The sequence below is a fragment of the Lynx rufus genome, unplaced genomic scaffold (genome assembly GCF_022079265.1).
Source record: "Lynx rufus isolate CCGP_SWC_20201006 ecotype Redwood Valley unplaced genomic scaffold, mLynRuf1.p SCAF_3, whole genome shotgun sequence".
Classification (NCBI taxonomy): domain Eukaryota; kingdom Metazoa; phylum Chordata; class Mammalia; order Carnivora; family Felidae; genus Lynx; species Lynx rufus.
In genome coordinates, this window is record NW_025814845.1 from 31,005,067 (window position 1) to 31,030,869 (window position 25,803).

Consider the following 25,803-nt stretch of genomic DNA (forward strand, 5'->3'; position numbering starts at 1 on the left):
CCCAAAGGGGCCTAGGGAAAAGTCGCTTGGGAGAGGATTCCCGAAACACCTTCCCACCTCCCCTCTCTCTGAGTGTTGGGGACGTTTGGTTAGGTCTTGTACGGCCCCAAGCATGGGACGCTCGGATCCGCCAGTAGATGCCACCTCTTAGTCTTTCAGGCCGCAACGAAATGGGCCACCAAGTGGGTCCCGCAGGAATAGTGATTTACCGAGATAACCTTTTATTTTCACAGAGACGATACTTAAGGTACAGGGAAAAACCATTTCCTGGAACATCTGAGTTGTAATTCGATCTTGAGTTACCGACGACAGTCAAGGGGCAAACATGCTTCGTGCCACGAGTGAACTGGAGTTTTCGAACGAAAAAAATACGGAGGAGATCTCCCAGCTCGCTTCCCTGGTGCTGTCAGGTGACACATCAACCGGCGAAAAAAACTCAACTGGTTTACCCGAAAAAACTGGCTATCCGGACTCCGTTTACATTATGGCAGCAAACATTTTTCAGGGTATTCGATTCGAAAAGTCGCCAGAGAAAGTCTTAATAAAGTATGGGAATGAACCCCTGCGGTCCTTGCCGGAGTCTGAGGATGAATCCTTTCAGCGTTCGTCCTATGAGCTGGCTTTCAGTGCTCTGAAGTGTGAGTAGTACCAGTCTCAACGATCGTCACTAAAATAAAATAATGAGAGAATTTGTGGAGCGTAGTCCCCTTCCCGCCCTCTGGTGCACACCAGGTTTTGTTTTCACATATTTGTGTAACTTTGGTCAGATGCATGTCAAGGAATTTGGAGAGTTCCAGTAAAACAAGCTCTTTCAGGCCAGAACTGTTTTTCACTGCAGATTCCCTGTGCCTAGGAGGGTGCCCGTCCTTAGATGGATGTAATGCACAGTCATTAAATTGAACAAGGAAACAATTCCATTAACAGGAAGAATAAGAGTCCACTGAAGGATCCAAGTACAGTTACCCCCCCCCACCACCTTGGGTTATTTCTTGGCATTTTCTATGTTTACCTCTTGTATATTAGTGTATGAACTTTCACAATTATAAAAACCAGTAAGAGAGGAACAGAGATGGAGTAAGAAGCCAAGGTACAATATATTAAAAATGAATATCAAAATCAAATCAACCCAGATTAAGATGATCCCATTCATAGCCAATAGCCTAAATTTTGAGAGCTTATACATTTATTCCTCCAAACTTCTGTAGAATTCCCTGTTCTAATTTGCCTCCAGGGTTTGAGATGCAGTGTTTCAGATTCGCTCAGTGGTGGTTAACTATCCACTTCTGTGTGTGGAGCTGACTCTAGGACAGAACCAAATACTGTTACTGTGAAAGCAAACAGTGGCAGGGTCTGGAGATCTTTGTTTTTGTACTAGCAATAAGCTTTAAAATAAGTTTAGAATCTTCTGATTCAGACACCACATTATCAATTGCTCGCCTGTCCCCTTTAAACTATAATGTTTATACTGGTTTGTAAAATGAGTGAATGTAGTTCCAAAAAGAAGTTCCAGAAATATTTGGAGTATTAACAGCATGGCTGAAATGATAAGCATATGGCTTCCTAAAGAGACACCTTGAAAGGGCAACACTAATTTGCATGCATTTCCTTAGTATTAGTACTTACTGGGCCTTCCACATTCTTGCACATAGGCACTTACCAGTTGTTTAGTTGAACTAAAATGCCCCGTTCATTACTTAGACATGAATATATATTTTTGGTAGTCTGCAGATACAAGGCAGCTCAACTCTGAAGCCAGAAATTTGTCAACATAGAGAAAAATTTGATGTCAAAAGGCATCTCTTTAATTTCCATTTCTTTGTTTTCTCCTGCTTGTGGGTTTTTTTCTTTTTAAATGTTTTAACCATTTTTTTCTTTTCCAGTGTAATCTTTCACATTATTTCATCCATTCCTTCTATCTGCTTTGAAAAAATGTAGTTTTAGAGACCAAAATGTTGCACTTTAGATAATGAGCCAAATGAACATTTTTACATTTTCTCCTTGTAACAATGAAAGGCAGACTGGGCATCTACGTTAATTAGTTGGTATTTAATGTTAATGCCAAAATTCTATTATAGACAATTTGTTTTCCTAATGGAATATTGAGTCTTAGATTTAGGAATCAATACTAAAAACCTGAAATTATTTTGTATACAATTAATGCATTGACTAGATGGTCATGCTATAGTGATATGTATACTTGATTCTCCTTTTCTTCCTCTCAGTCTTTATTTCTGTTTTATGAAAGGGCTTTGTGACTATTTTATGTTTTTTAATGACCCAGAAAAATCCCATTAAGATAAAGTATTGTCATAGACCTTTACAAACCTGCCTTTGCTCGAAATGTTTGTTTTTTTAAATTCTAATTCTAATGTAAGCTGGCTTTGGTTGTTTACTTGGTACAAATATTTTTTTCTTCTTAAAATAATAATATATTGCTTAAATTATTATCTGAATAATTTCTGAATGTTCAAATAAAATCAAACCAGAATTTCTAAATGTATTAGATTTCCAAGATAATTAAGAGCCTGATAGTTTGCTTTAAGACAGTGGGGGCTCTGTGCATTTCCCTGGTAGCTTCTGTATAATCAGTGTTCTACCAGTACTTTCACATGATATCTTATAAACTCATATTTGGTTTGTACCTTATAGGTTCAGAAAAGAAAACTCAGGATTTCTTCCCTGCAGTTTTTTTATAGGAGCAGTAAAGCTAAAAATGTTAATGTATAAACTAAAGAGAGCTTGGGTAATGATCCCTTTTATTGGTGAAGTTGTGAATAGGTGGTGTGTGTGTGTGTGTGTGTGTGTGTGTGTGTGTGTGTAGAAGTATAAGGAGAAGGAAAAATGACAGAAAATTCCTTCATTATATAAATGTTAAGTATACTCCTTTGGCTGTGTTTTCAGTATTTCGGTTTTATTGTTTACTCTTTTGTTGATGTCCTTTGTGTATAAGCTCTTTCAAAGGAGAGAATGTATTTATATCTGATTAACCTTTTGAAGGTTTAAAGGGCTCAGTATGTTTTTTTGAGGTGAAGACAACCACGATTCCTGCTTTACTAAATAGCCCCAAAGTCAATTTTCTGTTAAAGAAGGTAATGAAGAGTAGCCGATTCCTTTTAAGTTTTATTTCTATCAAAGAAATAGAGTACTAGCAGCTAATTTGTTTTTTCAAAGAATCTCTGGATGTTTCAAGAATTCTAAATATTAAAAAAAAAAAGAAACGAAACCCGGAAAATGATTTCTTAAGAAATAAACTAACGAACCACAAATAAAGAAAACAGAAAACTTGAAGAAAAAGATGTCCCTGAAATTGTTGGTATTATTCCTGGCTTAATTTGTTCTCCAACCTAAGTATATATAGTAGTTGGTGAACTTTCACTCTCAGGAATTGACTGTGGCATTAGCCTGGCCATTTCAGAATCTTCTAACCTGTTAGTGAAAAACCTAGTAAATTCTTAATGTATGGTTTTATTATGGCTTTGGTAATTAGTAATTGTAGGTGGGGTACGCAAGACCACCATCAGGGTCGGTGATTCACTGGAAGGATTTACAGAACTTATCACATCCATTATGCTCATAGTTATAGTTTATTATAGTGAAAGGTTACTTAAAGTCAACACCAGAAAAAAGTGCATTGGACAGAGTCCAGGAGAGACCTGGTGCAAGTTTTCTACCGTTCTTTCCCAGCGGAGTCTGTGGACAATGCTTAATTCTCTTAGCAATGGTAGGACAACAGGAATGAAGTATTGTAGTATGTGAATGTAGTACCGAAATATAGGAAAGCTCACCCAAGCCTTGCTGTCCAGGGTTTTTATTGGTGTCAGTCATGTAGACAAAGAGTGACTTTGTGGCTGACCTTACTCAGTCTCTAGTTCTTCCAGAGGTCAAGCTGACACCATGTTGCCCACCAACACCCCGTGTAAACACAGACACTGTCATCAGGCAAGCTATTCCAAAGGTTTATAGAAGTTATCTCCCCAGAGTGCCAAACCTTTCTTTGGAGTGTTCAGGGTTTGGCCATCCAGGCCTGCTTAGTTGATTTTTTTTAAGTTTATTTATTTATTTTGAGAGAGAGAGGGAGAGAGAATGAGCGTGACTAGGGAAGGGGCAGAGAGGGAGGGAGAGCGAATCCCAAGCAGGCTCCGTGCTGACAGCTCAGAGCCTGATGAGGGCTAGATCTCATGAGATCCTGACCTAAGCTGAAATCAAGCTTAAGCAACTGAGCCACCCAGGTGCCCCGTGCTGAGTTAATTCTTGATTGTATAGTGATTCATTAGAAAAATAATCTAGATCAATAACCTCTTAAGCTCTGGTTGTCATGTAAGAGGTAAATGCAATTTTCTTGAATGTAAATAATAATAATACCTTATATTTACATAGCTCTTTGTAATTGACAAAACAAAATATCACTTGCTACACCAGTTCTTTGAGACACAAGATTCTCATTTTGCAAATGAAAAAAATTGAGGGAAACTCAAGAAGAGATTAAATGATATACTAAGGAACCAAGCAGGAAGAAGGTTAAAAAGAGGAAGTATTTTATCTGATTGGAAAGGGTGGTAGAACAAGATACCCCATCCCTAATCCTAGTTTTTTATGGTTCCATGTTGTTGTTGTTTTCTTTTCAATTTTTATTTAAATTCTAACTAGTTAACATATATGGTACAGTTGGTTTCAGGTACAGAATTTAGTGATTCATCACTTACATGTAACACCTAGTGCTCATCACAAGTGCCCACCTTAATACCCGTAACCCATTTAGCCCATCCCTTCACCCACCTTCCCTCCAGCAACCCTCAGTTTGTTCCCTATAGTTAAGAATCTGTTTTATGGTTTGCTTCTCTCTCCTTTTTTTTTGTTTTCTATGTTCATCTGTTTTGTTTCTTTAATTTCACATATGAGTGAAATCATGTGGTATTTGTCTTTCTCTGACTGACTTATATTTTGCTTAGCATAATACCCTGTAGCTCCATTCATATCATTGCAAATGGCAAGATTTAATTCTTTTTTATGGCTGAATAATATTCCATTGCATATACATATATACACATGTATATGCATATATGCATCTATTTGCATATACAAATATATATATATACATATATATATATATATGTATGTATATACACACACACAAATATATATATATCACTTCTTTATCCATTCATCAGTCAGTGGACATTTGGATTCTTTTCACAGTTTGGCTATTTTGATAATGCTGCTATAAACATGAGGGTACATGTACCCCTTAAAATCTGTATTCTCGTATTCTTTGGGTAAATACCTAGTAGTACAATTGCTGGATCCTAGGGTAGCTCTATTTTTAACTTTCTAAGGAACCTCCATACTGTTCTCCAGAATAGCTGCACCAGTTTGCATTAGCACCAGCAGTGCAGGAGGGTTCCCCTTTGTCCGCATCCTTGCCAACATCTGTTGTTTCCTGTGTTGTTAATTTTAGCCATTTTGACAGGTGTGAGGTGGTATCTCATCATGGCTTTGATTTGTAATTCCCTGATGTTGAGTGATGTCAAACATCTTTTCGTGTGTCTGGTAGCCATCTGGATGTCTTCCTTGGAAAAAATGTCTATTCATATCTTCTGCCCATTTCTTAACTGGCGTATTTATTTTTGAGGTGTTGAGCTTGATAAATTCTTTATAGATTTTGGGTACTAATCCTTTATCAGATATGTCATTTGTCAATATCTTCTCCCATTCCATAGGCTGCCTTTTAGTTTTGTTGATTGTTTCCTTTGCTGTGCAGAAGCTTTTTTATCTTGATGAAGTACCAAAGTTTGTTTTTGCTTTTGTTTCCCTTGCTTCCAGCGATATATCTAATAAGAAGCTACTAAGGCTGAGGTCAATGAGGTTATTGCCTGTATTCTCTAGGATTTTGATGGTTTCATGTCTCACATTTAGGTGTTTCATCCATTTTGAATTTATTTTTGTGTATGGTAGAGAAAGTGGCCTCGTTTCTTTTGCATGTTGCTGTCCGGTTTTCCCAACGCTGTTTACTGAAGAGATTTTTTTTCCATTGGATATTCTTTCCTGCTTTGTCAAAGATTAGTTGACCATATAGTTGTGAGTCCATTTCTGGGTTTTCTATTCTGTTCCATTGATCTATGTACCTGTTTTTGTGCCAGTACCATACTGTTTTAATGACTACTGTCTTATGACTTTGTCATATAACTTGAAGTCTAGAATTGTGCTGCCTCCAGCTTTGCTTTGCTTTTTCAGATTGCTTTGCTATTCAGGGTCTTTTGGGGTTCCCAACAAATTTTAGGATTTTTTTGTTCTAGCTCTGTGAAAACTGCTGGTGCTATTTTGATAGGGATTGCATTAAATGTGTAGATTGCTTTGGGTAGTTACAGGCTTTTCAACAATATTTGTTCTTCCAATCCATGGGCATGGAATGTTTTCCATTTCTTTGTGTCATTTTCAATTTCTTTCATAAATATTCTATATAGTGTCCAAAGTACAGATCTTTTACCTCTTTGGTTAGGTTTATTCCTAGGTATCTTATGGTTTCTGATGCAGTTATGAATGGGATCAATTCATTGATTTCTCTTTCTGCTGCTTCATTATTGGCGTATAGAAATGCAACAGATTTCTGTACATTGATTTTATATCCTGCAACTTTGCTGAATTCACGTATAAGTTCTAGCAATATTTTGGTGGAGTCTTTTGGGTTTTCTACATAGAATATCATGTCATCTCCAAATAGTGAAAGTTTGACTACTTCCTTGCCAATTTGGATGCCTTTTATTTCTTTTTGTTCTCTGATTGCTGAGGGTAGGACTTCTAGTACTATGTTAAATAACAACGGTGAGGGTGGACATCCCTGTCTTGTTCCTGACCATAGAGGGAAAGCTCTCAGTTTTTCCCCATTGAGGTTGATATTAGCTGTGAGTCTTCCATATATATTTTATTTTCATTACATAATGATTTTGTATTTGGTGATGCCAGCTTCCTTTCCCTGGCATTTACTTCTCTGAAATATTCTTCCAAAATGTTAGTGGCTAGTCTTACTAGTTTTGCCAAAAAAAGATTTAAATAATTTTATTGTTTCCCTCATTCTATACACACATAAACAGCATCTATCTATGTTGTATTATTATAGGAGGGCCTTGATAGTCTTTTATTTTTTTTTTATTTTTAGAGAGACAGAGCATGAGCAGGGAAGAGGCAGAGAGAGAGAGAGAGAGAGAGAGAGAGAGAGAGAGAGAGAGAGCAGGCCCCAGGCTGCAAGCTGTCAGCACAGAGCCCAACGCGGGGCTCAAACTCACAAACCGTGAGATCATGACCTGAGCCGAAATCAAGAGTCTGACACTTAACTGACTGAGCCACCCAGGGGCCCCAAGGCCTTGACATGCTTGAAGTGAAGATTCTAGAGGCCCCTCACATGAAGGAAACTCTATGAAAACATAATAAAAATAGAGAGGAAGAACCTAGAGGAGAATCAAAAGAAGGGACATCTTACACCTTTCTTCCAGAATGGGAAGAATGACAAGATGGGCTCTGTGGATTTTGGGGGTCTAATAAATAGCACTCCTCCTTTACACTTGAATTTGGTCCCACTGAGAGAGGAAAAAATATAGATGTTTGGGGACATAGTTTTAGATCTCTAGCCAAGTGGCTTGCAAATCCTTTACTATTGAGTTAGAGACTTCTCATCTAATCTATGACACGGCTGAAGAAGTGTAGACCTTTCTATTGCACTTCCTGCTGACACATGGCAGAAAATCTTTCCCTAGGGAAGGCCCTTCCTTATTGAAAACATGAAGAATGGAGGTTAAGAGTTCTCTTCAACAGACTAAAGAGAATAGGCTTTAATTAGTGGGGGACAAGGAATAGTTCAAGTTAGTGTGCTGAACTAGATAGGATAGGCAAGGTTTACAGTCTTCAAGTAAATCCTGGTAACTCAAATTAGTCATTAACAATGTGTTTTGTATAGTCATTCTGGTTTGTTATAAGAGGAAGATGAAGAAAGGCAGGCTAATGTTTTGGTAATGAGCATGCACTTTGGTGCCAGACTGTCTGGGTTTGAATCCCTGATTTGCTACTTGCTGTGTGACTGTGACATCCTACTTACCCATTCTTTGTCTCATTTCTTAATCTATAAAACAGGGATAATGATGACACCTAATTCATAGGGTTGTTATGAGGGTTAATTGAATACCAAATGGAGCACTTAGAGCAAGGTGTAGCACATAGAAAGCACTATCTAAAATATACAGTTACCACTAATGTTGATATTACTATACGAGAATGTTACGTAAATTGTCGATATACAAAAGTAATGCATTCTGCACCATATCAAAGGCAGCCCAACGATGTTATCAGTTTTGACAAGACCCCCCCAAAGGATAAATGCAATGTTGGCAAAATCATCATTATTTTTTACATTCTGCCTCTCCTATTTCTTAGGAGCTAAGCGTCTCCATTGCTCAAAATTCTATAGCCTGTTGAGGTCTGTAGTCTCAGAACCCCTTTATTCTTATGATGACCAGATTTTCTGTGACAAAAATTTGGACCCATGCTGAGAATCCCTGAAGTGGTTAGGAACTGGTTTGCTAGTACTTTAGGGTGCAAATGAAACCTTATTTTCCTTATAAGTGAAATGGGGATATTGCTTTGTATAATACAGCCATAATTGGTGGCTCAAATATGGATTAGGACTCTCAAAGGATTTCCTATGAAAATTGGAGTCTATGCTCCCATTAGTCACTTCTTTTTTAGTTTTCCCATCCCCCAAATAAAAACTGAAATTCAAAAGTGTAGTGTGCCTATATAGTAGGTTTTCCACGAATGTTGAATGAATTGAAGCTAGCTAGCCTAGCTTTCTGCTCAACTGATTAAAACATTTATGGGGCACCTGGGTGGCTCAGTCGGATGCGCGTTCGACTTTGGTTCAGGTCATTAACTCACGATTTGTGAGTTTGAGCCCCGCGTTGGGCTCTATGCTGACAGCTTGGAGCCTGGGGCCTGCTTTGGATTCTGTGTCTCCCTCTCTGCCCCTCCCCTACTCACGCTCTGCCTCTCTCTCTCTCAAAAGTAAATAAACATTAAAAATTTAGAGAAAAATTGTTACATGGTCCATATATAGTTTTAAGTAGTTGTAACAAAAGGAACACTCATGCACACTGTGGAGGTTTTTCAATATGTCTACTTGTTTCCCTTTAGTACCTTTGCGGTTATCTTTTGGCCTGAATGTCTCTTCTCCCAGATCTTTCCATGGCTAACTCTTTGTCATTTAGGTCTTAGATTAAATGTCATCAATGTCTTCCCTAGTGAGTCCTACCAAATATTTCAGTAAGAAATAAGACTGATCTAACACAAACTCTTTGAAAGAGGAAGAGGGAACACTTCCCACCTGCTTTACAAGGCCAACATAACCTTGGTACCGACATTGACAAGGACATTATAAGAAAAGAAATGATAGACCAATACCCCTCATAAACATAAACATAGAATAAAACTAAATAAAATATTAGCAAATTGAATCCAGCAACATATAAAAAGGATGCAATATTTAAAATAGATCCTCTTAAATGCTTCTCAAAAGATGTAAATTAAAGGTTGGAATTCCTTTATTACTACTTTAGGTATTCAGATAATGCTCCTTTGACTAGGATATCCCGTGAAGCCTGGGTCCTAAGGGTCCTGGATTCATAAATACGACAAATATCATGTCATTATAATTTGGGTCTTTGTCAAGAATTGAGATATATTTTAATTATGAAAGTAAAAGTAGTTGGTGACACTGTATAAAGTGTATTTTTTTAATGTTTATTTATTTTGAGAGAGAGAGCGCCTGCGTGCATGTACATGCACGTGAGTGAGGGAGGGGTGGAGAGAGAGGAAGAGAGAGAATCCCAAGCAGGCTCTGTGCTGTCAGACGTGGGGCTTGATCTCACAAACTGTGAGATCATGACCTGAACCAAAATCAAGAGTCAGATGCTTCACCGACCAAGCCACCCAGGTGCCCCTAAAGTGTATTTTGATTCCAAAATTTTCATTTTGGTATTCTCAGTAACAGACATTTTCCTTGTCTTGCAGTTCAAGATATTTTGGAAGCTATATTAATAGACAGCTGTATCTTCCCAAGTACCACAATAGTAAGTAGACAACTTTTATATAATTAGCTGTCTCATGATTGTTATTTAGAAAGTATTAAAAAGCCTTTAGATTTAAATCCAACTAGTTTGCTTACTGCTGAGACCTTCAGAATACATCCTGAACTCTCTCCTACTTCTAATACTGATCGTAGTCCTTTCATTGTGATGAACATACCAAATATTGTCTCTTTAAAATGGTTTATTTTTTTATTGTTTTTTTTTTCTATTTGCAAGTTCTCTACCAATACAACCAGGCTGTGTAAAAATAGTCATATTTCTGTTGTCTCATGAAAACATAGTGGAATGGAAAATATTACTATAGATGTTGTTTGTATACTTTTCTTTATGTGTGTTTCCCCTGGTAGCCAGATCATTTGAGCAGTCTTATTATTGTGATGCTGTATGATTTTCAAGATAGAAAATTTCAAGCTCGTTTCCTTTCTGATAATGAAGAACCCATAGCAGAAGTTCAAGAAGTAGAGAACCTTCTTAACAGGTAATTGTAAAAGTGCAAAGGATGTTTTCTATGAAATAATTATTAGTATTTTCATTGGTATACGGTATAATGTGTAGATAAGTTTCAGAAACTTATGGAGAAAATATATAAAAGTTCATGTGTCTTGAGTTCCTTTACAAACAGCCTTGAACAGGTTAAACATTCTGTTTAAAATCAAGTTGTTTTTGAAAGCTTGAACTGTAAGATCCAACTTGTAAGTATTTGGAAAATCATGAAAAATTCCTAGTAATGTTTTAGCACATACATAAATTAAATTTGATTTGAAACACCTATTATTTATTTACTTACCTTTGTTTACAGCTCTTTTTAAAAATTTTTTTTTCAACGTTTATTTATTTTTGGGACAGAGAGAGACAGAGCATGAACGGGGGAGGGGCAGAGAGAGAGGGAGACACAGAATCGGAAACAGGCTCCAGGCTCTGAGCCATCAGCCCAGAGCCCGACGCGGGGCTCGAACTCCCGGACCGCGAGATCGTGACCTGGCTGAAGTCGGATGCTTAACCGACTGCGCCACCCAGGCGCCCCTGTTTACAGCTCTTTAAAATAAAAATCTAACATGTATCAAATGGGAAAATTCCACTACTTGGGCAAATTAAAAAAAAAAAAAAGCTTCAACATAGTTAAGAAAGACAAACATGTTTTAAATTTAAATTTGTTTTCTTTTTAGCCTAAATATTGGCAGAAACCTACCATGGGGATAATAATAGTACCTACCTAAAAAGGTCGTTCGGAAAATTAATTAAACAAATGCATGCAAAATGCTTAGCTTAGAGCCACACACATGGTAGATGGTCAATAAATGTTAAGTGCTACTGTGGTTAGGGCTTTTGTTATCGTGTTGTTGAACCTTAATGGAAAGCAGAATATAGCAACAACAACAATCTTGTAGGAAGATTTTTACCTAGTAAATAATCTGAAACAGTTATCAGTAGGATATCTGATTTTATATTGTTATGGGAAATCCAAGCAGTTTCATTTAAATTATTGAAGGCTGAGACCAGAGGATTAAGAACGGTGTAATAATAATAGCTTACATTTACTGAGCACTTAATATGTGTCAATCACTGTTGTAAGGAGCTCTTGTTAATAACAACATACGAGGAGGATACTGTTAGCAACCTGTATTTTGACACATGGAAAAACTGAGGCATAGGCAGGTTACAGGAACCTACCTATTGCTATAGATCGGAGAAGGGAGAAGCCAGATTCAAATTCAGGCCAAGTGTTAACCATTTATATGCTACTACTCCTTCCACTTAGGATAGTGAGGTTTGGCTGATGTACTCTGGAAGATTAAAGATAAGACACAGTCATATCTCATGTCAGATGTAGCCATAGGAAATTTTAAGATGGCAAACAGCAAGAGCATTCAGAGGTACATGCCTCTGTGTTAGATAAGTAAGATCTCACCCCTGTTTACTGTGTGGGGTTTTGGGTAACCACCTCACTGCCCATCCCACTAGTGGGTAACCTGCCTCCAACCACAGGTGTCCAAGATGGGTACAAGTACATCAGAGAAAAATTGGTGGAGCAGTATGCCATGGGACAAGCTCAAAGTTTCAGGTTTGCTGAGCTTCTCTCAGTTTCTGTTTGACTTAGCAGGACTCGGGAGACATTGATGGAAGCCCCATCTTAGTCTCGGTGAACCTAATGAGAGCTGAGTTTAGCCTGGGTCAGCCAGGAAAGCCATAGGGCTCTCACCAAGTAAGAAAGACCAGACTATGCTTTCAGCAGCTGCAGACTTTTAGCTGAATGCTAGCAAGACAGGTATGAATAGGACAAGCAAAGACCGTGGCTCAGGAGGCCAGAGGAACCAGAAGATCCTACTGTCTAAGGATTCCTGATCCCCCAGACTTTTCCCTTTCCCCATCATACCATGCTACCTCCTGCCTTGACACATACCGGTTACATTCTTGTCAGTGCAATAGTGTTTCCCCTTACACAAACCAATAAAGTCTTATATAATGCAAATCTTACTCACAAATTGATCGGTTTACCAAATTAACCAATTCATAGTATATTTAATTCATGATATGCTATAGGAGAAATGCATGTATAGTGATTGAATTGCAGAGAATAGTAGAGCAGTATACATGTATAAAGATACCACCAGAGTGTTTTAATCAAGAGTCTCAGCTTTCAAGTAACAGAAGCCATCTTCAGTTAGTTTGAGCAAAAATGATAAAGATACTGGGATGTATCATATAAGTCAAAGACTCAGAAAGAGAATGAAATCAGGAATTGGAAAGATTAGGACTTTCTTTATCTCTGCTTTTTAATCTTTTTATTATTGTTACTTTTTAATTTACATCCAAGTTAGTTAGCATATAGTGCAACAATGATTTCAGGAGTAGATTCCTTGATGTCCCTTATCCCTTTAGCCCATCCCCCCTTCCACAACCCCTCCAGTAACCCTCTGTTTGTTCTCCATATTTAAGAGTCTCTTATGTTTTGTCCCCCTCCCTGTTTTTATATTATTTTTGTCTTCCTTCCTTTATGTTCATCTGTTTTGTTTCTTAAATTCCACATATGAGTGAAGTCACATGATATTTGTCTTTCTCTGACTAATTTCGCTTAGCAGAATACCCTCTAGTTCCATCCAGGTAGTTGCAAATGGAAAGATTTCATTCTTTTTGATTGCCGAGTAATACTCCATTGTGTGTGTGTGTGTGTGTGTGTGTGTGTGTGTGTGTGTGTATGTGTATACAATATATATATACCACGTCTTCTTTATCCATTCATCCATCGATGGACATTTGGACTCTTTCCGTACTTTGGCTATTGTTGATAGTGATGCTATAAACATGGGGGTGCATGTGTCCCTTTGAAACAGCATACTTGTATCCCTTGGATAAATACCTAATAGTGCAATTGCTGGGTCGTAGGGTAGTACTGTTTTTAGTTTTTTGAGGAACCTCCATACTGTTTTCCAGAGTGGCTGCACCAGTTTGTATTCCCACCAGCAGTGCAAAAGAGATCCTCTTTCTCCGCATCCTCGCCAACATTTGTCCTTGCCTGAGTTGTTAATGTTAGCCATTCTGACAGGGTGAGGTGGTGTCTCCTTGTGGTTTTGATTTGTATTTCCCTGATGATGAGTGATGTTGAGCATTTTTTCATGTGTCGGTTGGCCATCTGGATGTCTTCGTTGGAGAAGTGTCTATTCATGTCTTTTGCTTATTTCTTCACTGGATTATTTGTTTTTTGGGTGTGGAGTTTGATAAGTTCTTTATAGATTTTGGATACTAACCCTTTATCTGATACGTTATTTGCAAATATCTTCTCCCCTTCTGTCGGTTGCCTTTTAGTTTTGCTGATTGTTTCCTTCTCTGTGCAGAAGTTTTTTATCTTGATGAGGTTCCAATAGTTCATTTTTGCTTTTGTTTCCCTTGCCTCTGGAGACATGTTGAGTAAGAAGTTGCTGCGGCCAAGGTCAAAGAGGTTTTTGCCTGCTTTCTCCTTGAGGATTTTGATGGTTTCCTGTCTTACCTTTAGGTCTTTCATCCATTTTGAGTTTATTTTTGTGTATGGTGTAAGAAAGTGGTCCAGGTTCATTTTTCTGCGAGTTGCTGTCCAGTTTTCCCAGCACCACTTGCTGAAGAGACTGTCTTTATTCCATTGGATATTCTTTCCTGCTTTGTCAAAGACTGGTTGGCCATACATTTGTGGGTCCATTGCTGGGTTTCTATTCTGTTCCGTTGATCTGAGTGTCTGTTTTTGTGCCAGTAGCAGACTGTCTTGATGAGTACAGCTTTGTAATACAGCTTGAAGTCCTTTCAATCTTTTTATCTCTGCTTCTCTCTTAGTATCTGCTTCAGTCTCTTTTTCTCTTCCTATCTGCCTCTGTGCTTCTCTAGTCTACATGGAAAAAGCCCTACTCTTGCACCCCAGTTCCTGAGCTTACATGTTACAGCTGTCTTGTAGTATCTTCATGTAGACTAACTTATTTTATCATCTCCATACACCAATTCTAAATTCTAGCTCCCCCATGAATTTGATTGGCTCCGTGTGGTTCAGGTGCCTTCCTTTGGGCCAATTCCCCGTAGCCAATAGAGTGGGATTCTGAACTCAGACAGGACATTGACCTGTAGCTCAACCTCTGTAGATCTTCTGGGGTTTAGGGCTGGGTGCTGTTTTCCCCAGGGAAGTAGAATCATTGTCAGCTTGAAATGTACCTTACTAAGTTTCTACTGAGGGGATAAAAACTAATTTTAGGAGGTGAGAGAGGAAGTAATTATTTAGCAAGAAACTGAATAAGAATGATTTCTTTCTTATGAATATTCTGCTTGATCTTTGTTGTTATTGTCTCTACCAGAGATCCTTGTGTTTTATATTCTACGTACCAACTTGTATCTTTTCCTTCATTTATTCATGGCTTTGGAGATATAATCCAAGATGACACGTATTATCATTTTTGACATATGCAAAGTCCTTATGAACTCCTTCCTTGTATAAAATCAATTGTGTTTTTAATACTATGTGCACGGGTTAAATAAAAAGATACCACAATCTCTTCCTTTCTTACTTCCCATGCCCTCACACTAGCCCAAAAATCTTCCTGCCAAATAATTTGTTGGACTTTTGTGAGGCAGAATTGGAGAATGAGCAGTGAAAGACTAGAGAGGCAGCAGCAGGGGAAAGAGTTAGTACTCTATCCTCCCAAACCACCCAAAACTACTCATCCTGAAATCTTCCACATTACATTCAGGTGCCAACATCTGCCTAGACACATCCTTGATTCTTCTTTCCTCCCCATCCCTGTGCCCATACCATACCTAATGCTGTAACTCCATTTGGAAAACATGCTTCATGATCTACTTCTTTCCTTTTCCACGACTACATTGCAATTTTCCAAGCCACCAGCTTACTACACTAGCTTCATCATTGATTTCCCTGCCTATAACTCATTCCTTCCCGCAATCTGTTCTCCATGGCAGGTAGAGTGAAATTTTTTTAAATATAAATTATTTGGTCATGAGAGAGTATCTTGGGTTAGACTTACTGGACAAAATATATGAGGCAAAGATTTGGGGCATTAGACAAGAAGCAGCACAGAAACTTGATCCCTGAGAAAATGAGACCAAATGAGGTAAGCATTAGAACAGTCCTGGCTTTATGCCTCAAGGTACTTTCCAACTGAAGTACAGGAAGGGGGATCCCAAGAGGAAAACGGTAGTCTCACTAGGAAAACAGAGATCAGAATTTTGGAAGGTTGGATGATCATTTGTCTTTCCTTCTTTATTCTATTAAAGTGGTAAGGTAATTTATATTGAATGATTTATGAATGTTAAAACCAATCAGGCACTTAGGGGATAAATTACATTTGCTCAGATATATCCCTTTTCTTGTCTTCCCCAATTCTTTCATTCCCAGTTTCTCATTTGCCAAAATACTCCCTGAATACTTGTTCATGGGCTTGTTTAAAAAAAATTTTTTTTTAAGTTTTTTAAAATTTATTTAAGCAATCTCTACACCCCACGTGGGACCCGAATTCACAACCCTGAGATCAAGAGTTGCATGCTCTTCTGACTGAGCCAGCCAGGCACCCCTGTTCACGGGTTTTTATATCTCATATTCTTTCCACACCTTCTTTGGAAATTCTTAGGCTATTTCACTTAATTAGTGAATATTCTGAAACAGTTGTCAGTATGATGTCTGATTTTATATTCATAGGGGAAATTCAGGCAATTGACTGAATTATTTTTGGCATTAAGAAAATATTCAATTAATATTTAAAGGGAAACAGATAAACACAATACACAAAAATAAATTTGGAATGGATTAAAGACTTGAATGTAAGAACAGAAACCATAAAACTCCTAGAATAAAACATAGGCGGTAAGCTCTTTGGCTTATCAGCAATATTTGTTTGGACCAGTCTCCTCAGGCAAGGGTAACAAAAACTAAAACAAATAAACAAAAGCCAAAGTAAATAAAAGCTTTTGCACAGAGAAAGAAATCATCAATAAAAAGGCAAGCTACTAAATGGGAGAAGATATTTGCAAATCACACATCCAATAAGAGGTTAATGTCAAAAATATATAAAGAACTGACACAACTTAATATAAAAAAAATACAACTGATTTAAAAAAGTGGAAAGGGCTTGAACAGACATTTTTCCAAAAGAAGGCAAACAGATGGCCAACAGGCACATGAAAAGATGTTCAACAGCCTACTCATCAGAGAAATGTAATTCAAAACCATCATGAGATGCCTGACACCTGTCAGATTGGGAATTATCAAAAAGACAAAAAATAACAAGTGTTGGCAAGGATGCGGAGAAAAGGGAATCCTTATATGCTCTTGGTGGGAATGTAAATTAGTGCAGCCACTATGTAAAACACTGTGAAGGGTCCTCAAAAAATAAAAATAGAACTACTATATGATCCAGCAATTCCAATTCTGGATCTTTACCCAAAGAAAATGAAAACACCAATTCAAAGAGACATGCTCCCTTGTATTCATGGCAGCATTATTTACAGTAGCCAAGATATGGAAGCAATAGATGAATGAAGATGTAAGATATATATATATATATATCTTACACACACATATATAATGTGAGCTCAGCCATATATATGATTTATATATATATATAAACTCAGCCATAAAAATGAAGTCTTGGGGCACCTGGGTGGCTCAGTTGAACCACCCAGTTGAATCAAGTCCAACTTGATTTTGGCTCAGGTCATGATCCCAGGGTCATGGGATAGAGCCCCACGTAGGGCTCCACACTGAGCATGGAGCCTGCCTAAGATTCTCTTTTTCTCCCTCTGCCCCTCTCCCCTGCTTGTGTGCACTCTCTTCCTCAAATAAGTTAAAAAAAAGAATGAAGTATTGCCATTTGCAACTACATGAATGGACCTAGAGGGTATTATGCTGAGTGAAATAAAGACAAATACCATATGATTTCACTTATATGTGGAATCTAAAATTTAAAACAAGTGAACACACAAACAAAAAACAAAAATAGACTTATAGATACAGAAAACAAAATATCAGTTACCAGAGGAGGGATTGGGGTGAGCAAAATGGGTGAAGGGGATTAAGAAATATAAACTTCCAGTTATAAAATAAATAAGTCACGGGGATATAATACATAGCATAGGGAATATAGTCAATAATATTCTAATAACTTTGGTGACAGATAACTAGACTTAACATGGGGATCATTTCATAATGTCAAATGATATATACCTGAAACTAATAGGATATTGTATGTCAAGTATACATCAATTAAAAAATAATAAGTAAATAAATTGAAGGAAAATGGTGTACTAGGATTCTGTTCTGCCAACTGATAGTACCCCAACTCAAACAAGATTTGGCAAAAGAAAGAATTTATTATAAGGTATTTCATGAAGGATTGAACATTGAAATGGCAGAAAGGGCAGTGATGTGGCTATGCTTCTACTCAGTCCTGTGACTTAAATATCATCAGGATCCTCTTTGACTGTAGTCACTGCTCTGTGTGCTTTGGCTTCATTCTTTTCTCTTTCTTTGTTCCTGGATTGGGAAACTTGGCTGCTGACAACTCAGGAGCTTTACATCTTACAGCACCAAACACTAGAAAGACTGGCTTGATTCTGTCTTGCTACATCCAAAAATTGCTTGACCCTGCCCTGAGTCAAGTGCCCACCCTCTGCCAATCAGCTGTGGCCAAGGAGACTGAGTCACTTAGGGACACCTTCCAAGAAAATTGTATGACTAGAAGGAGGAAAGGAACATTTTCAGGAGAGGGGGATTTCTATTCCCAGAAGGAAAGCAGCAGCCCTTAGAGTGCAAACCAGTAGGTTTCTACTATAAAAGGAAACATTGATATGCTAAATGTGTCTGCTAAGGGCAAGAACTTCGCATTTACTAGGTATAATCATAGCCCCACCATGATCAGCTGCTAGTCAGAATAACATTCCCTGACTTAGGAAAAGCAACACAAAAACATATAGGAAATATGCCTTTTCTCACCTATGTGGTTGTGACAGAGACATGATATTCCTGAAATATAGGCTTTTCATTGTTATTTTATCCTTAGCAAATTGCATTTCTCCACTACATCATGAATCATCACTGACTTAATAACCCACATGGTTTCTTATGAAAAATAAGAGAATAAAACCTATTATAAGCAAGTGATTTGGATATTTTCTTTTGTATTTATGTATTATCTAAATATATTAGAACATATTTCTGTTTACCTTCTATCCATTTTTTCTCTTAATTATGTTTTTTCAGTGGTCTATAGGAATAAATATGAAAATGGTATACCCCCCTTTTTTTCTGAAAAATACTGCAACTCCTTTATTATATTTAGAAATCCAATAAACCTCTATTTACATAAAATAATTAATGGAAACATTGGGAATAATTCCTTTTTGCCATTATTATTAGATTTAAAGTTTTTTGGGACATACTGTATTAGGTATAATTTGATATTGTATATGTTTATTTCATTTGAGGCCTAGGATACTGTTACCTTCCTTTAGAAGCAGCATATACTTTTGTTACTGGAAGGCTGCAACTAGACCTGGGGCACTAACAAGCCCAGGTGACTTAGTATTCTGGGGTTGAAATGATTGGAAGCTGGGCTTCATTCCTTGTGAAGGCCAATTATTCCTTTTTACTTTATTCCTGGGGTTGTCTTTTGGTGACCCAGTTCAAAGCCTGAGGACATTATCAAAGCCCCCCTCCCATAAAGTTGGCATGCCTCAGATTTCCATTTTTGTTCCCTATGGCCAATGAGTTGTCTTTAGCTCTGCATATCTCTCAACTTCTCAGGCATGTATTTCAGAATTGGCAGATACTTTTTCATATATGATGCTTCTTCTACTTGGAACACTGGACAGCTTGTCTCATATACCCCCTCATCCCTTATTCCTGGCTAACTCCTACTTCTACCCTTATGGCTTAGCCTAAATGTGATTCCTGGGAAACTTTCCTTGACTCCCCTTGAGTCACCATAGTATCCTGCCTTCCTTTGTCATAAATACTTATGACATTGAAAATTAGTTGCTTTGTCTCCCCTTACCAGACTCTACATTTTGTGATATCAGGAACAGTGTCTTCCTTGCTTATCCCTATGTTTCTGGGACATAAAACAGTACCTGGAATATAGTAAGGAAGAAAATATTTGTTCATGAATTAATTGATATTTCTCTATTCTTAAATGGCCTTCCATTTCCTACAGAAAACATTCCCACTTCCCATGCATGGGTATATAAGATTTTTGGTGATTTGAGGCCTGGATCTCTCACCACCCCATATTCTACAAGTATGCTTTGCCGTTTAACATCTCTGTATCTTTATTGTACTCTGCCTTCTGTGTGTCTTTTCTCCTTTTGTGGTCTGGAAAACTCTTGTTCCTCCTTTAATAGTTCAAGTTTCTCCTTCTCTTAGAAGTCACTTTGGGCTGATTTTTGTTCTTTTTCTGATACATTCAATTTGTTCTTTATCTGTGTATCTTACAACATTCATCACGTTGTGCTCTAATCGTTTATACGTCTATTATACCACCAAATTATAAGTTACATAAGGGTGGAAGCCCAGGTTTGATCACACTTCTTAGTTAACAATATTAAAAGAATAGGCGTATTAATTATTATCACTTCTTGAATAGCTTGACTTGGAAGTACATTTTCAAAAGTATCTTGGCTACAATTCTGTAAGTTAGATATTAGTTCCTAATTCCTAGTGCTTAGAAAAGCTAAATAACCTATCTAATGTCATGTAGCTAGTAATTGGTGGAACCAGAATTTGAATCCAGGTAGTCTGATTGCAGAGTCCAAACCATACTGTCTGGAGAGACAGAGGGAGAGAATGGCAGAGGGAGAGGAAGAAGGGATGTGGTGTGCTATTAAGAGGGGCAAAAATAGTTCCATGTGTGACCAGATTTGTGGATGGGAGTGGTGGGAATGTGGAAACTGAGGACTGAAGAGTTGGTTCAGGTTAAATTATTAATATCCTAGTGTATCATGATAAAGAGTTTAGATTCCGTCCTGTAGCTAATGAGTTCATTTTGGATGTAAGCTTAGAAATTACCTAACTACAATTTAACATACAGAAAGACAGCTTTGGCTGTTTCCTGGCAAACAGAGGTAATTAGGCAACCCTCTGTGATAACGTTCAAATTATAGCAGGAGGTGGACTTCTGGATCCAGAATGTTGAGAATGGTTTTTGCTTCCATTTTCATCATTGCAGTCCACCTACACCTGTGGAAGAAGTTTTTTAGTAACCACAGGATGTTTCATTTATAAATGTAATACATGTCTGGTTATCTTAATAGCATTTGGATTTGGTCTTTATCCTCAATCTGATATTGTGTATTTATACAAAAATCTTTATAACTGTATATATACTTTAAATTATTTTTGTGCGATTAAATTATATTAAAATTCACAGTCTGAGCTCCATCAGTTCAGTTTCTGACTCTTGATTTCTGCTCAGGTCATGATCTCAGGGTCATAAGATTGGGCCCTGCATCAGTCTCCGCACTGGACATGGAGCTTTCTTAAGATTTTCACTCTCTCTCTCTCTCTCTCTCTCTCCCTCCCTCCCTCTACCCCTCCCCTGCTTGTGTGCACACACACTCTCTCTCAAAAATAAACAAATAAACAAATATAAAAAAAAATAGGGGCACCTGGGTGGCTCAGTTGGTTAAGCATCCACCTCTTGATTCTGGCTTGAGTCATGATCTCATGGTACATGAGATTGAGCCCTGTGTCTGGCTCTGCCCTGGTGGTGTGGAGCCTGCTTGGGATTCTTTCTCTCCCTCTTTCTCAGCCCCTCCCCTGTGCTCACCTATACACGCTCTCTCTCTCTCAAAATAAATAAATAAACATTAAAAAAAAAAAGTGTGCCTGGGTGGCTCAGACAGTTAAGTGTCTGACTTTGGCTCAGGTCATGATCTCACATTTTGTGAGTTTGAGCTGAGTTTGAGCCCCATATTGGGCTCTCTGCTGTCCGTGCAGAGCCTGCTTTGGATCCTCTCAGGGCACCTGGGTGGCTCACTGGGTTAAGTGGCAGACTCTTAATTTCTTCTCAGATTCACGAGTTCAAGCCCCACATCGGGCTCTGCTCTGTTTTTTGTTCTGGGATCATCGGAACTGGGAAGGACATGATACAGATTCATGACAGTTCCTTAATCTTATTAAGAATACACTGTTGGCAACTATGACAATAACTAGCTATAATGAGTATCTGCCATGTGTCAGGCACTGTGCTGAGTATTTTACACACATGGTTGGTAATCACCACATTAAGGTAATGTGACCACGTTCTACAGATGAGAAAACAGGCTGAGAAAAGAGATTCATTAATAAACCTGAGGTCACACAGCTAGTAAGTGACAGAAACTGAATTTAACTTCAAATTTGTCTGACTAAATTCCACACCTCTTTCACTGTATAAAATTTCTTTCAATCAACAATTGAGATAAATATCTGAGGAGATTCATATCAGTACAGAAGCAGCAAAAACTGAAAAAAGGAAGCAGGATTATCGGATTTCTAATTTTAAATATTATTTTATACTATGAAAATTTTAAGTAGAATTACAGAAATAGTTGTTAGAATTCTAAGTCTAATTTGTGAATTTTTCTAGTGGAAAATTGATAGTCTTGTCTTCAATGCAGTAGTCACCAAAAATGGATTTTCTGTCTCTAGTTTTAAGATAAAATTGGCTGCAGCATTGGCAAGATGTCGAATCAAACACGATGCCCTTTCAATTTACCACATTCTTCCAGAAACAGTTAGGAACCAGGAACTAAGGGCCTCCACTTTGCCACTTTATGCTTGGATAAATACTTGTAAAATCAGGTAAGAGTTTTAGTCAAATCCTTTATTTTTATTTCAAGTTGCTAGCCTTTCTAAATAATGTGATAAGAAATACTACCTTTCTCCTCGGTGGACATGTCTAGGGGAGTGACTGGGAAATCATGATTTAGTTCAGGATCTTATCAACAAATTCCCTGAAAACTGGTACAGTGTCTCTGAAAAACAGTATGGAGGTTCCCCAAAAAGTTAAAAATAGAACTACTCTATGATCCAGCAATTACACTACTAGGTATTTACCCAAAGGATACAAAAATTGGATTTGAAGGGGTACATACACCCCGATGTTTATAGCAGCATTATCAATAATAGCCAAACTATGGACAGAGCCTAAATGCCCATCAATTGATGAATGGATACAGATACAATGGAATATAACTTAGCCATCAAAAAGAATGAGATCTTGCCATTTGCAATGACATGAATAGAGCTAGAGGGTATTGTGCTAAGCAAAATGTCAGTCAGAGAAAGACAAATACCATACAATTCACTCATATGGGGAATTTAAACAAACAAAAAGATGAACACATGGGAAGTGGGGAGAAAAAAAGAGGGAAACAAACCATAAGAGACTCTTAATGATAGAGAACAAACAGAGTTGATCGAGGGAGGTGCATGGGGGATGGGCTAGATGGGTGATGGGTATTAAGGAGGGCACTTGTTATGATGAGCACTGGGTGTTATATGTAAATTATGAATCACTGAATTCTACTCCTGAAACCAATATTGCACTGTATATTAACTAACTAGAATTTAAATAAAAATAAAAATAAAAAAAACACCAAATTTCTAAATGGTAATTACATAAATATGTTAACTTTTCTGTCTTTAATTATCTTTTAACTTATTGTTGGCTAAAATTATAAGTTCCATTAAATGCAATAAATGCAGTGATACTTTTTTGGGGGGGGGGAAGATGGTAATGTTAAGTGCATTTTTAATATATTTTTAATTACAACCTAATATTGCATATTTACAGCCCTGAAGAAGTTTATTATAGTTTGAAGAAAAGAGGCTATAATAAAGTCAAATCTGTATTGCATATTGATGATAAAGTCTTTGCTGTGGACCAACATTGCTATGATGTCTTAATTTTTCCATCTCATCTTAAAAATAATCTTCTAAATATAGATCTTTTCAAAGATTATAAACTTATATTTCAGGTAAACATTTACTTTCATTGTGATTCTCAATAATCCTACTTATTCAAAGAATCTCTCTACTTAAAAATAAAACCTAACATGGGGCACCTGGGTGGCTCAGTGGGTTAAGTGTTGAACTCTTGATTTTGGCTCAGGTCATGATCTCATGGTTTGTAAGATCAAGCACTATTGGGTTCTGCTTACAGAGCCTGCTTGGAAATCTCTCTCTCCCTCTCTTTTTGCCCCTCCCCCACTCTCTTTCTCTTTCTCTCTCAAAATAAACAAACAAAAAAAAAAACACTTAAAAAAACCCTAACAAACTGATTATATTTTTATAGATGATCAAAAAGGTTAATAAAGCCTAATTTTCAACCTTGAATAAAATTAATACCCCTACAATCAGTGTTCCTATTGTACTCTAGCATCCTTGTCCCATGTAAAGTTATGAAGAACATGTTCTCCTTCTGAAACTCTATAGACAGGGATAATTGTATTGCTGGCAGCTGAAAGGCTGTAGTTTTCTCTTCCAAGGGAGGATTTAAAAAAATGCAATGAGGGGTAACTGGTGGCTCAGTCAGTTAAGTGTCCAACTCTTGGTTTGGGCTCAGATCATGATCTCACAGTTTTGTGAGGTCAAGCCCCTCATTGGGCTCTGTGCTGGCAGCTTGGAGCCTGCTTGGGATAATCTCTCTTTCCCTCTCTCTGCCCCACCTCCCAATTGCACTATCTCTGATTCTCTCTCAAAATAAATAAATAAACTAAAAAAAAAAAAAAGTGCAATGATACCTTTTCTACCTTCCATTTCTGGGGAAGATGCTAGTACCATCCTGAATTTGAAAATGCAATATGTAATACCTTCCCATTATTTCCTTAATATGGCCTTAGAGCCTTGATTTGTAAGAGGTATATGATGACTATCAATGTAGGGAGAGAATATGAGAAATAATGTGGTTTCAACAGAATGAAAAACAATTAGATTCAATAGAATAAAAAAATCCTCAGATTCCAATTCTTGCCTGAGATTTACCTTGTTCTTCTCAGTTTTATCCCTTGACAGCATCCATATTCTTGGGTAGAATGTCTTGGCCTTTATTCAGTAGTGATACCCTGCTGAGCACTGAGATCAACTACAAAAACTCATCTGTCTAGCCCCCTTTTATAAGCTTGTCAACCATCTTGTAATATCTGTTAACTAGCAGCAATTTAAGTGATAGTGTAATGGGGAAGAAAGAATGGAAGTAGCTGATGAGTTTTCATCAAGGGGTAAGAATGGGAGCTGTAGTAGGATATCACTAATCTATTAATTACATTTTGGGGATTTTGGCATTGTCTTAGTACTATATAAAAGTTAAATGATAACAAGGCTAAACAAAGTTCAGGTCTTTGTTTTAAATCTGTTTATATCAGTTATTTTTGTTAACTTTGTATTCTAACATATATTAAGGTGTTTTAAACTCAAAAGGATTAGGTATCTCAACACTCCTACCAAGTACTTATTTTACCTAAGCAAAAAGAAATCAGTTCATGCCTCTTGTCAAACCCTTTGAAGTTCTAATCATATCGTTATCTTGTAGGACAAATCTCGAAGTCTCGCTGTCCATTCTGTAAAGGCTTTATTAAATATGGATGATGATATCTTAATGGTCAATACAGGTTCATGGTACACAGTTGCCCATATGTCAATATTAACAAATAATAATACCTCAAAAATATTTGTGTGTGGAGTAAAATCTCAAGCTAAGGATCCTGACCTGAAGAACCTTTTTACAAAAATGGGATGTAAAAGTATGTATAAATATTTATTTGTTTGGTAATTAATGTTATATGAAATTTAGAAATGTCAAAAATATTTGAATTTGTTACCTTTTGTAACATAAAAACTCTTTATATACTATACTCTTAAAATCTTCACTAATTCATATTATACCAGGCCCTTCTCATTGTTTAATATTGGTTAAACAACTATAGTTGAAATGAATGCATATATTGGCACTTTGGTATGTTGCTTGGCATTAGCTACTGTATAATTTGAAGTTCAAACAATAGTTAAAGTAGGTGGTACAAATTATCATCCTTTAATATATAAGAGCACAGTCAAAGAAGTGCTTGACAGTGTTAATATCTAGGATTAGAAGCTAAGTCCCTTAGGCTTCTTATTTTCAAAATCTTTTTCATTGGATCATGCTGTGACCAAAGATAACATTTTATT

The 25,803-nt window shown here is 37.2% G+C and overlaps 1 protein-coding gene across 2 annotated transcripts in view; it reads left to right on the forward strand.

Moving 5' to 3' along the window:
• Positions 1-325: 325 nt before the first annotated feature.
• NSUN7 (NOP2/Sun RNA methyltransferase family member 7) overlaps positions 326-25,803 on the forward strand; it is a 50,306-nt gene continuing 24,828 nt past the window's right edge. For both annotated transcript variants that reach the window (XM_047090478.1, XM_047090479.1), the window contains exons 1-6: positions 326-638; positions 10,054-10,112; positions 10,478-10,608; positions 22,285-22,437; positions 23,432-23,615; positions 25,169-25,379. In XM_047090478.1, the coding sequence (XP_046946434.1) occupies positions 326-638; positions 10,054-10,112; positions 10,478-10,608; positions 22,285-22,437; positions 23,432-23,615; positions 25,169-25,379 (1,051 nt within the window). The remainder of the gene's footprint in view (positions 639-10,053; positions 10,113-10,477; positions 10,609-22,284; positions 22,438-23,431; positions 23,616-25,168; positions 25,380-25,803) is intronic.